The sequence below is a fragment of the Sceloporus undulatus genome, chromosome 1, assembly GCF_019175285.1.
Source record: "Sceloporus undulatus isolate JIND9_A2432 ecotype Alabama chromosome 1, SceUnd_v1.1, whole genome shotgun sequence".
Lineage (NCBI taxonomy): Eukaryota > Metazoa > Chordata > Lepidosauria > Squamata > Phrynosomatidae > Sceloporus > Sceloporus undulatus.
In genome coordinates this window covers 371,564,715-371,578,124 of record NC_056522.1, presented here as the reverse complement: position 1 = coordinate 371,578,124, position 13,410 = coordinate 371,564,715, and the positions used below count along the sequence as shown (strand labels likewise).

At 40.3% G+C, this 13,410-nt stretch overlaps 1 protein-coding gene across 4 annotated transcripts in view; it reads left to right on the top strand.

Moving 5' to 3' along the window:
• The window catches only part of SLC38A6 (solute carrier family 38 member 6), a 77,895-nt gene that overhangs the window by 48,155 nt on the left and 16,330 nt on the right, over window positions 1-13,410 (top strand). For all 4 annotated transcript variants that reach the window (XM_042453043.1, XM_042452792.1, XM_042452952.1 and 1 more), the window contains 2 exons: window positions 1,518-1,600; window positions 2,111-2,169. In XM_042453043.1, coding sequence (XP_042308977.1) covers window positions 1,518-1,600; window positions 2,111-2,169 — 142 coding nt within the window. The remainder of the gene's footprint in view (window positions 1-1,517; window positions 1,601-2,110; window positions 2,170-13,410) is intronic.

Below are 13,410 nucleotides of genomic sequence, written 5' to 3'. Positions count from 1 at the left end.
GGTCTACGCTATTTGAAAAACTGTATCTCCCTGTATGAGCCTGGCCATGTTATAAGATCTGTGGGGGAAGGCCTTTTCTTGGTCCCACCACCATCCCAGGCATATCTGGTAGCTGCTTCCAGTTTTATGGAATTCTCTTCCCAGGGAGGTCCAGTTGGCCCCCTTCTTGCTCTCTTTTTGCCGGCAAGTTTTATTTAAAGAAGCGTTTGGCTTTTAGTGTGTGAAATAGGTAAATATTTTACTGGGGGCTGTAGTGTTTTTAAGTTTGTTTTTTAAGTAGCTTTAAATACTAGTTTTAACTTGTTTTTAATACTCTTCGTAACCTGTGCCTTTTAAACATAAATTTAGTTTAATTGGATTTTAACTTTTGTACTAACAGTTGTTTTGTGCTTTTAAAATACGTACGCCATCTTGGATCCCATGTTGGGGAAAAAAGGAGGATATCAATTGAGTAAATAAATAAATAAATATCCTAGTAATTTTTATTATCCTGCCCACCACTAGAAAATACCTGAATTAAAAGGTATAAAGGGACCCAAAACTGTTATCAAAGCTTAGAATACTTGATTTTAAAAAGCAATTTATTTGGGATTGTAAAAATATTTATACTTGGGTATTTTATTTTTTATTTTTTGTTATGAAGTAAATTGAAAAAGGCATTAAAACAAAGGTTCACTGATTAGATTATATGTGTCCATTGGTCTCCACTGGATGACCAAAAGGCAGGTGTCCACTTGGACACATAACTGTTACTTAAAAAGGTCTTGCTTACATCTACCTTGTGGAATAAATTAGGATGAAAGACACTAATTTGCTCATGGCTACTAAGGTCCAAACACACTGCAGAAATAATCCAGTTTGAGACCGCTTTAATTGCCCTACCTCAGTGCTAGGGATTCCTGGGAATTGTAGTTTATTGTGGCAGCAGAGCTTTCTGACAGCTTTCTGTCTTGCAAAACTATAGTTCCCAGAATTCCCTAGCACTGAGCCAGGCATTTAAAGTAGTCTCAAACATGATTATTTGGATCTAAGTTTCCTTTTCATTAATAGATAGTGTAACGGTATCCAATTGAACAATTTAATCATTGTTTAAATAAGTGTGTGTAGTTTTTTTTTGCTTGCCATGAATCAGCTACTACATATTACTGCATGGAACATGTCATTCATTAATTGGGTAGTAGAGTTTATTTATTCTTAAACTGAACATATTTACTCTCAAGCAAATCCTGCTGAGTTTGATGAGATTCACTTCTAAATTGGTAGGCAGCCTAAGATTGCCTTAATTAGGTGACAGCCTTTCTGACCTATAAACAATGTATGGGAAGCAGTAAGATCACGTTTTTGAAGCATCAAATGCAGCCATTAAAACACTGACTTCTAAAAGTAATTTTGTAGAAAACCAAAGAAAATAATTTATTTTTTAAGAATCTCTATTTCTTAAATATTTAAGGGGGGGCTCAGTGTTCAAGAAGAAAACATTGGGCATTAAACTACGCTTGTTTTATCTCTTCTGATAGCTCCTGGTACCTTGATGGTAGATTGCTGCTTCTGACTACCTCCATTTGTGTTGTCTTTCCTCTAGCACTTCTTCCTAAAATTGGTAAGTAATTTTAAAGGGGGCCTTATTGCTGTCATAATTACATAATTACTTCTCTTTTAGTAGCAGTTTAATTGAGGGGTTTAAAAGAAACCTGTAATGGGTTGTTGCTTTTAAAAGAAAAAGAAAAGAAATTAAAACAAAAATTGGGGGGTGGGGGGTAGATGGATTTATTTGCAGCCTTGCTGTTCAATCAGCCTTGCCTAGTTAACCTATTACTGAGATTGCAATAGTATTTTGTCTGCTCTACTAAAATAAAACCTTTACAGCAGAACATTAAAGAGCTGCATTTACTTATAGCATGCCATTAGTGGTAAGCCAGTTCTAATTCTGCCCTGCAAAACTACATAAATGATCTGTGACAGGCAAGCTGGAATGTTGTTATTCTGAGTCTTAAGCCCCAGATACCAAGCCCTGTAATGGAAAACATACCTACAATGTGAAGCACTTTTAGCTCTACATCAAGATCACTTTCCTTATAAATTGCCTCTTATTTTTACTGTTATTTTACAGGCTTTCTTGGCTACACAAGTAGTTTATCATTTTTCTTTATGGTGTACTTTGCTCTTGTGGTAAGTCTAAAAAAAAACCCCAACAACACCAAAAAACCCAACCCATATCACTGCTTAAGTTATGTTTTCTTATTATTTTGATAGATTTCAGAGTTCCTTCAAAACGGATGTCTGCTCATTTAAAACTTGCCTCTAAAACCAAAGTATTCTTTCTGCTGTCCTTTATGTGTGGTATGTGTGTCTTGTTGCAGTTGGATAAGTTTGGCTAAAATGAAAATCAGGAATATGAAAAAAAATACTGTCGTTAATTTTTGGACTGTAGAAAACCAGCAAAGCATATTTTGTTTTGCTGACAAGGTAATGAAAAATATTAGCCTGTGTGCCTCCCAATGTCCCCCCTTCCTTCCTCCACGTGTGGAATGGAATTTTTTCGTCTTTCTTTCCAACCACCATTTAATGCAACTCGTGCAGAAGAAAATGTCATATATTCCAAGTAAATTGAATGTACGTTAGTTTAATAATGAAAAAAACAAGAAGCAGCAAAACTCTTCTGAGCAATTCAATATATAGATATTAATATATCAAAGACCTTATTCTTTCCAGCTGAAAGGATTCCCCCCCCCCTTTCCCTCTCTCTCTCTCTCTTTCCCTGTGCCAACTAGGGCATTTCAGTGGTGATATTTACAGCCATTGATTCCTATGTGATATATGGAAAACTAAAGCCTGGAACACATTTGTTTTGGATTTGGGTTAGTAGTGCTTTTTGAAAACAAGAGAATATGTAGAAATAGAATAGCTTTTTAGGAAAATAAAAAATATAGTACATTTCAGCATGATTCTGTCTCCAAGATTTGCATTGATACCCATAATGGTTCTCTGTGCAGCTGCCATAAATTTTAAAGGGTTTAAAAAAAGGTTTTATTATTCCATATTCTAGCAGATATACATGCAGATCTCTGTCTGATTCTTACAGTGCTGCCATACAGGAGGCTTTATTTCAATACTGTTCTAAGATGTGCTGATGTCTGCCAATTCAGACAGTATTAAAATGGGATAGGATAAATTCATGTAACTTCTGGCTATTAATGGGTGCATCTACACTGTAGAAATTATGCCCTTTGACACCACTTTAGGTGCTTTAACCCCATCCTATGGAATACTGGGATTTGTAGTTTTATCAGATCTTTCCACATCTCTGCCCAAGTGTGCTGGTGCCTTACCAAACTACAAATCCCAGGATTCTGTAAGATGGAGCCATAGCAATTACAGGGCTGTGAAACTGCATTATTACCCAATGGCTCTGGGCTCTCCTCAAGTGTCAAAAACAGTATGCATCTGTATATGAATTGCTAGGGAACATAAATAGGAGGGTGTTTTGGCTGTCATGTCCTATTTGTGCACTTCCTGGAGGCAAATATTTGACCATCATGTGAGCAGAATACTGACTAAATCAGCCTTTGATTGGATGCAACATGGCTCCTCTTCCGTTCTTAGATTCCCTTGCACATCAAAAGTAAGTTATATCTAAATTAACTTCAGAGTGTATTGCGGACATGTGTAAGTAAGCATGCTCTTTCAATCTAAGGACCGGTGGGCAGTTTACAACCTAGTTATCACAAATAGGCCTCCAGCCCTTGTTTCATGGCTCCCTCCAAATTGTCCTATGTACAGAAGAAGGAACTGGCAAAACCACCCCTGAGCATCCCTTGACTAAAGAAGCCCTGTGAAATTTATGGGGCCGCCATAAGCCGATCCAGGACTTGAAGGTACAAACAGACGCAGAGACTGTGTAGGTTTCTGCTATCTGCAGACTCTTCAAAAGCAACTGTAACAGTGTAAAGTCATTGTGTTGTTTTTCAGTGCTGGCCAGTTTTACAGTAATTTTTTCTTTGTAGCAGCAGGAAACTTTAACACACATACCTTAACATGCAAGGGGATAGTCTACCTTTAAGGAAGAGAGAGTTAGTGCTGCAAGGTGGCAGAGCTAGACAAGAACATGAATTGCTAAGGAAACGTTGCCTTCTTCCTGCACAGTTGTTTCTGTGTTAAAGTTTGGAGTAGTTTGTGCATTAAGCTAGAGTTGTGATTGCCTCTTCTCATGCAAATCCAAGAGACCACAAGAGCCACCCAGTCCAACCCCCTGCCATGCAGGGACTCTCAATCAAAGCATCCTTCACAAATACGCATCCAGCCTCTGTTAAAGACCTCCAAGAAAGGAGACTCCACCACTCTCCAAGGAAGTGTCTTCCACTGTTTAACAGCCCTTACTGTCAGGAAGTTCCTCCTAATGTTGAGGTGCAATCTCTTTTCCTGGAGCTTGCATCCATTGTTCTGGGTCCTGTTCTCTGGAGCAGCAGAAAACAAGCTTACTCCCTCCTCAATATGACATCCCTTCAAATATGTAAACAGAGCTATCACATCACCTCTTAACCTTCTCTTCTCCAGGCTAAACATCCCCAGCTCCCTAAGTCATTTCTCATAAGGCATGGTTTCCAGAGACCTTTCACCTTTTTAGTCACCCTCCTTTGGACACGCTCCAGTTTCTCAACATCTTTTTTGAATTGTGGTGCCCAGAACTGGACACAGTATTCCAGGTGGGGCCTGACCAAAGCAGAATATAGTGGCACTATTACTTCTCTTGATCTAGACACTATTCTGCATAATAATATATATTGCATAATTGTCACTTGCTATTTGATGTTCCTTTGTTGCCTGTTTTATTGAATCATTTCCTGTATTGCTATGTCCTCCCTCCAGTCCATCTCCCCTGATCCAGGCCTCGGAGGTATAGAAGAACTGTTGGCCCTCATCCCCTTCCCCTTCTCCTTTTGTGTCGTGTCTTTTTAGATTGTAAGCCTTAGGGCAGGGAACCGTCCAATTAAAAAGATTGTATGTACAGCGCTGTGTAAATTTACAGCGCTTTATAAATAAAGATTAGTGGTAGTAGTAGTATACTTCTATTGATGCAGCCTAAAAGTACATTGGCCTTTTTAGCTGCTGCATCGCACTGTTGACTCATGTTCAACTTGTGGTCTACTTGGACTCCTAGATCCCTTTCACATGTAGTCTCGTTCAGCCAGGTGTCCCCCATCCTATATCTGTGCATTTTGTTTTTCTGCCCTAAGTGCAGTACCTTACATTTTTTCTGTGTTGAATATCATTTTGTTAGTTTTGGCTCAGCTTTCCAGTTTATTCAGGTCATTTTGAATTTTGATCTTGTAGTCTGGGATGTTAGCTACTCCTCCTAATTTGGTGTCATCTGCAAATTTGATAAGTATGCCCCTAATTCTGTCATCCAAGTCATTGATAAAGATGTTGACCATTGTTGAGCACCCTTTGTGTTCGGCTGGACAACCAATTACAAATCCATGTAACAATTGCCTTGTCTAGCCCACATTTTACAAGCTTGTTTCCAAGAATGTCATGGCGAATCTTGTCAAAAGCCTTGCCAAAATCAAAATATACTATAAGATAAATCGTAATGACCACACCAGAAGTGAGAGCAGCATGCAGTTTTTTTACTCTCTGAGAAAATGCCAAGAGATTGGCATCAGAGTGTGGCATAAAGTCAGTGTGTTTCTTGCATGAGTTTCTTTTGTTAAAACCATATAAGAAGAAGTTGTAATGAAGAATCAACCAGTTACCAGCCCCTTGGGATCTCTGTTCATATTCCCTCATTCTTGAAGCCTGTGGCTTATGCTTATTCCTTTACCCATCCTTCCTTTTTCTTTAGCACCTTCATTCAGTTTGTTTTGTTTAATAAAAATTCAGGAAAAATAAAGGCTGGCATGCTGTTGATTCATCCCAGCTAAGTAAACCCATTCACTCAATCGCTGAATGGTGAGTTGACACATAGATAAATCTAATGAACTCAATAGGTCTATGCTAGTCGGCACTAATAGAGAACTTAAGACATAGATAATAAATTTTTGTAAGGTTTTCATTGTACTGTGCTTTTAGACTGTAAGCCACTTCAAGCTCCAGTTTTAGAAGGAAAGCAGGATACAGATGATGGTGATGATGATGATTGCTTGGAATGAAATCCCGGTTCAGCTGTGAAGCTTACTAGATGACACCAAGCCTGTTTGCATTCTTTTGCTTAATCCAATTCATTAAAAAATAGGTACAGGTATATGCACTATTATAATCTTCTTGAAGAGTGCAATACAGATAACAAAAAATTAAAACAAAAATGAAAATCCAAAGTGGTCAAGCAGCTTCCTGCAAAGGGGAGTTCTCAGTTCACCCGCAATCCCTGTTGTTGCAAAGTATATGCTTCTGTTGAAAAGAATGGGTTAATCCACACAAAATCTGTGATTAAGAAGTGATAAAGTCTGTTTATGTGGGCAAGAATTACAGCCTTCCCATCTTCTCTCTGTTGTTGTCACCCCTGCAGCTGTTTGGGGCCTTGAGTGCATCGATTAGCTGGGTTGCCCCCATTATTTTGGATTCACCTTAAGCAAACAACCCCTAGACAAATGGTTGACCCTCCTCCTCTTTCCTTTCGCCCAGGATGTGATTAATAACCTCCTGCTGTGTAGTCTGGCTTGCTGTGTCAGGTTTTTGTTCTCAGGGAGTGTTGGTGGTAGGCTTTTAATGGCTTGAACTAAACATCAATCTGGTAATGAGGGGCCATATGTGCTAGCAATGTAGAAATATACCTTTTAATTTTAAAACCTATCTTTACATTTGAAGAAAACCAAGGCAAGTGATAACAAATAGGTGCAGATAATGAACAAGGAAACTTCATCTGCACTGCAGAAATAATCCAATTTGACACTACTTGAACTGCGATGGCTCAAAGCTGTGGTATTCTGGGACTTACAATTTGTTTTGGCACCAGAGTAATCTGATGTCCAAAACACGCTGCAGAAATAATCCAGTTTGAGACTGCTTTAACTATCCTGGCTCAGTGCTAGGAATTATGGGAACTCTAGTTTTGTGAGACATTTAGCCTTCTCTGTGGAAAGCTCTGATGCCACAATAAACTACAATTCCCAGGATTCCCTAGCACTGAACCAGGACAGTTTTAAAATGGCCTCAGACTGCATTATTTCTGCAGTGTGTTTTGGACCTGACGGAGTCTAAATTTTTGACAAAACTACAATTCCCAGATTTCCATGGCACTGAGTCATGGCAGTTAAAGGGGTGTCAAACTGGATTATTTCTGCGGCGTAACTGGGTATTATATTTTGCTAACCCTAACTGTTGTTATCTACCCTGGAGTAGATAAGAGTAGAAATGAAAGAAAATGAATGAAATAATAGTTATATTTATAGAAGAGTTGCTTCTCCTTCCCTGTCATCTGGCCAGGCTTGGTATGCAGAAAATCACTGCTTTTGTTTTGGAATAATCAGGAAAGCCTCCTTTGGCTTGCATTGACTTGCATACAAGCCTTGAATAATGTGTGCTGCTTTATTTTTCTTTCCCTTTTATTTAAAGATAAAAATCTGGAAAAGACTGTCCAGCAAAAATGTTGTCCACTATGTGAGACAACTAGCCCATTAAGGCATTGAAGCATGTGATAAAATCAGATTTCAAAGCTGTCAACAGAACTCCCTAAGGGCAATGTCTCTCAAAAACTCCAAAATACTTCTGCAAAGGCTAGGAGATAATAATCTTTTGCAGCTTGATCCAAAGTAGTAGTAGTAGGAGGAGCCTTTTAGGTGGAAAGGTGCTACAAGATTTGTGTACGTACTTAGTACGCTGTAGGACACAGCTCCAGCTGCACAGTACTTTCAATCCTGTTGGTTCAACCATCTTGAATCCCATTTTGGGGGAAAGGCAGGATATCAATCAAATAAATAAATAGTTTAGCTCTACAATGCTCAGAATTTACCATCTAGTGATGGCCGTGCTGGACGAGTTGTTGTAGTCCCCAAAAGTAACTTTTCAAAGTTCTGGAGATTTTTGTTGTTGTGTACCTTCAAGTTGTTTCTGACTTATGGTGATCGTATCACAGGGTTTTCCTGACAAAATATGTTCAGAGCTACTTTGCCATTTCATAGCTGTGACACTTAGAGTGTGTGACTTGCCCAAGGTCACCTAGAAGGGTTCCATGGCTGAGCAGGGATTTGAACCCTGGTCTCCCAATGTCCACCAATCAAACAGATACACCATGCTGGCTTTCTCTTTCGGTTAGTTGCCATCTAGTAAACATCTAAATTGGTCCTGTGCATGTTTATGAGCAAATTCCACTGGTTTTGATGGGTCTTGTTCTCCAGTAAGAGTTGAATATATAGTAGGCCCTCCACATTTGCTGGGGTTAGGGGCACAAGACCCCCATGAAAGTGGAAAAACCAGAAATAAAATACTCGCTATTTTTTTAATATGAGAGACTAATCTGAGAGAACACCTCCTTAGGAATCTCTAGGTCCTCTAGTGCAACTCTATAGTCAACATCTGCCAGACATTGCCCATAGATTTGCGCGGAAGGACCTATAAATCCCTACAGAAATCTTCTCTGGGAATCTCTAGGTCCTCCAGCACAACATCTGTTTGAATAATCAAATCTGTAAAAGTCAAAGCCACAAATGTGGAGAGCTGATTATAATTGTCATGTTAGTTTTCCTTCCTTATTTAACTTCCAGGTGAACAGCATTATTATTATTATTATTATTATTAATTTATTTGTTTGACTAACTCCAGTATCATTTATTGACCAGAATTCAGAATGTGGATCCTGTTCTTTAATATCCATCTCCACTGAGCCCTCCTAGCTTCACAAATACTGATCCAGAAAGTTTTCTTTCTAGGGCGCGTTACAGATGGGCCAATGAGACACCGTCGTTACGCACGAGAGGCGGTGCTTCCTGATGCGCCTTGACCCTTGCGCGTAATGAGTACGTCAAAATGGCAGCACTGCATACAGATGGGCGCCGCAATTTTGACGTCATGGACACACAGCGTCCGGACGTCTCACGCCAGAAGTGGCGCCGCGAGTGCGCACCTCGCACCTTGTGGCGCCTCTTCCGGGTTGCAGGAAGAAGCCCCATTTTGGCGCTTCTTTCTTGCTGCGCCCAGGAACCATGCGGTTTGGCTGCTGCGGTTCCCAGATGCAGCAACTGGCAGCGGCGCAAGACCGCCCGTTTTGGGCGGTCTGTAACATGCCCAAGGTTTCTTATGAACCTGAAACAATCTCATATACCCTAAAGTGCCATGTTAAGAGCCAAAGTGATTCTGTATGTGTATGTATGTATCCCTCATAAATATTTTATTGCTATGTATTAACCATAATGTACTTTTACAATCAAAACAGCAAAAAGAAAGGAAATAAATCCTGTGTACAGTATTTATTTTAAATTCCATTTGCCACACTGAAATTCTGTGAGGCAAGTTAAATGTAGTTTGGTTTTCCCATCTAATTATTTTTGAAGCTAGGGAAAAAAACTTCATGTTGAGAGACATTTGCACAACATTTCCTGCTATCGATACACTTGTATTCTGTTCAAGCAGGAGGGAAAACCCTATACCAGACATATGGAAGCAATACTTTTGCCATAATTTTCTATTATCGGTTTCTAGAACAAACCACCTGTTTAGATTCTTGCCTATGAGAACAAATGCTCACTCACTATGGCTACAGATACAGGATTGGATCATCAAGTGGGCTGAAATCCCACTTCAATTGGGGATGGCCCCTGGGTGGTCTTGTCCCGTTTCCCATCTTTATTGTAGGAGATAATCTACATTGCAGGATTATTGAGGGAGTGAATGTCCTAAGGATAACGAAACCTGGAGACCTTATTAGCACCACCAACACCCCCTTACTGCCAGCAGGGAAAAGATTTTTTTTAAAAAAAAAGTTTATTAAGTATTAAAAAAGAGACAAAAACAAACATTAAACATAAACAAAACACAATAATATCCATTCAACATCTGCAATCAAATTGGAGAGCAATCTAATACATCAGATTTGTGAGGGTCACTTATTTCACAATCAGAGGTTTCATTTATAATAGTTTCTAACATTCCACTCCTTATCCTATCTTGAAGTCAGCTAACTGCTCCTAATAACTTTCTAAGCTCTTCTTACACAGCAGGGAAAAGAATTTAAGCAGACCTTTGGCTCTTAACGTACTGTGAAATTAGGGTCTTTTAATGCGATGTGTTCCATTTTTATCCTTTTCACTATATTATAATGTTTTAATTTAATTTAATTTACTCTTCTTTCTTACCCACCTCTTCCCAAGGGTTGAGGTGGCGTACAACATGGATTAATACACATAAAGTAATTTGAATACTATTAAAATGCATAAACCCAAAGCACACTGAAATTATCCAGCATAAAATATCCTACATTTTTAATGGCTTAAGCTTTTATATCAAATAAGTTTTAATTGTACTCGATTTTAATCTGTTGTACTCTGGCTGGGTCTCATACTGGGAGAAAGGGGGAAGCATTAATTAATTAATTAATTAATTAAAACTATTTGTACACTAAATGTTCACTAGAGCTATGGTGTTAGAATATGGAGTGCTGATATGACAAGCTGTCCCACAATGCAGCACCTCTTTTTTGAGATCTTCAGTATTCTATCATCATCTTTCTCCTCTTTCTACCTTTCCTCTGGCTTCAGAGAAACATTTGCTGGCTATAGTAATTTTGGATAGTAGACATCTCCCAGCGAAGGTGGGGAACAAGGTCTTTTGAATTTAATAGTTTTTGGGGGGGGGCACAAAAGCTTTCCATTGGATACAGCTGTGAAGGTTCGCAAGGTTTTGACTAATGTTAGTAATATTAATTGTTACGATATATTCTTTTGTCAAAGAGTATACAATTGAGCACTGAAGTTAGGGTCGTCCAACGCATAGTATCCCCCATCATCCTGTATGGATATGAGAACTGGACAGTGAAGAAATTGAATAGAAAGAGAATTAATTTGAGATGATTTGCTGGAGAAGAGTGCTGAGGATACCATAGACAGCCAAAAAGACAGCAATTGGGTCCTAGAAGAGATCAGGCTGGGACCCTCCCTGGAAACCAAGGCCCTGTCCAGACGAGCCATTTAGTACGTACGGAGTACGTACAAAATGGCGGCGCCCTGTTCACATGGGCGCCGCCATTTTGACATAACATCCGCATCGTGTCCAAATGGTGCGGCGCGGACGTTACGTCTTCACACCGCTGAAGGGTGCTTGTAGCACCCTTTCAGCAGCACCAGAAGGAGCTCCATTTTGGAGCTCCTTCTACCGGATGTATCGCTGGTGTGGCTTTTAAACAGCCGCGCCAGCAATGCAGAGAGAAAGGGCCCAAGTGGCCGTTTAAAGGCCGTGCCAGCGATACATCCAGCAGAATGAGCTCCAAAACGAAACTCATTCTGGCACCACTGAAAGGGCGCCACAAGTGCCCTTCAGCAGTGCAAAGACATAACGGCCACGCCGCGTCATTTGGACGTGACACGGCTGTTACGTCAAAATGGCGGTGCAAGTGTGAACAGGGTGCTGCCATTTTGTACGTACTCCGTACGTACTAGGGTTGCAGGCGTCTAAAAGAGACGCCCCCCAGGCAACCCTAGTACGTACAGAGTACGCAGAAAATGGCCCGTCTGGACAGGGCCTTGGTTTGCAGGGAGGGTCCTAGCCTGGAAAAGCGATCTGAAAAAGCGGCAGATCGGGGCCTCTGGGGGCTGCCCAAAGGGGCGGTCTGTACACCGCCCAAGATGACTAAATTGAGGCTGTTTACTTTGACCACATAATGAGAAAGCATGAATCATTGGATAAAACAATAATTCTAGGAAAGGTGGAAGGCAGCAGAAAGAGAAGGAGACCACATACAAGATGGCTAGACTCAGTCTGGGAGGGCAGGACCTTTAGCTTGTAGGACAGGAGGGCTTGGAGGTTGCCATGAATTGGAATTGATTCAAGGGCAGTTAACAACATAAAATATTTTGTCAACCTACTTTAGCTGTATGTGCAGTATTAATTAGTTACAGTTATATTTCATCTTTCCTGCTGGAAGTTCAAGGCAGCATAACCTGGTTCTCCTCATCCTCCCTTTCTGCTCACATCAACCCTGGTAGATAGGTCACTGAGAAAAAGTGGTCACTGAGAAAAAGTGCCTGGCCCAGTGTCACACAGAAAATTTCATAGCTGATGGGAGACTGGAATCAGGATCTCTCAAGTCCTGGTCCAGCACTCTAACCTATCCCTTCATTTATCTTCCAGGTACTACACCACACTGTCATTGTTCTCAGTTTATAATCTTCTGGGTCCTAGTTCTCAAGCAGTAGACGATGAAGTAAATCTGTCTGGATTGCACCATTTCAGACACCAGCTGAAGGCTCTCTTCTCTAGACAGAATGTCCCCTCACCTTTACCCCATATAAATTTAAAAATAAACATTCCAACACACAGCAAAATAGCCCACCAGGAAACAGTCTAGCCTAGAATTCTACTCTCTGACTTGCAAGACACCCCTCCCCCTTGCCCAGGGAATGTTGTATCTAGAAGGTCACATGCATTTGCCCTCCCCAAAGGCCTTTTTCATTATACAGTCCAAGCACATGTTGCTATTTCTGAGATTTGCACCTGGCATAAACACGGTTCTGTTCTATGGTTCTAACCCTTTTCAAAGGTTCTTGCAGAACAGGAGTGGTTCCTTCTGAGGTCTCCTTCTCTCTCACTCTCCAGCACAGTCTACCAACATTTTCACTCTTCCTCTGACTTTAGCAGACAGTGGTAGACTGCCTTACATGAGGGCATTGCTCCCCCCCAAAATTATAATTCTTCTCCCCCATGGAATTTTTCTTTAGTCCTCAAATTTCTAGTACTGCATAAATTTAAAACTTCAGTTGAGAGTTTAGAAATACAGTGTAGACATCCAAAGAAAAGGGGCAAAGTGATCAAGGGAATGTTGAACACAGCAATTGAAAAAGGTCTAGGATGGTATTTGCGGTTATCAACATCGTACTCTGCAGTGCTAGAAATTTGAGGAGCGAAAGAAAGTGTCATTCAGGTGGGGGCAGAATTTTTATTGGGGCAATATTTTCATTGCAGCCCCTTCCTTCCCATAACTATACCCTTACCTTCCTTCCTTCCTTCCTTCTTTTCTTTTTTTTTGATATGTTCAAACACACTGGCACAAAGTTCTCTCACTGTGCTTGGCAAATTGAGTTTCCCAATCCTGTGCCCACATGGATACCCTCTGGAGAAATTTAAGTTACTGGGCACAATTGCCACTTTGCTCTTGTACACACCCAGCCTTTTGTAAGGCTGTATCCGCACTGCAGAAACAATCTGATTTGACACCACTTTAACTGCCATGGCTTGATGCTATGGAAATCCAGTGATTATTGTTGG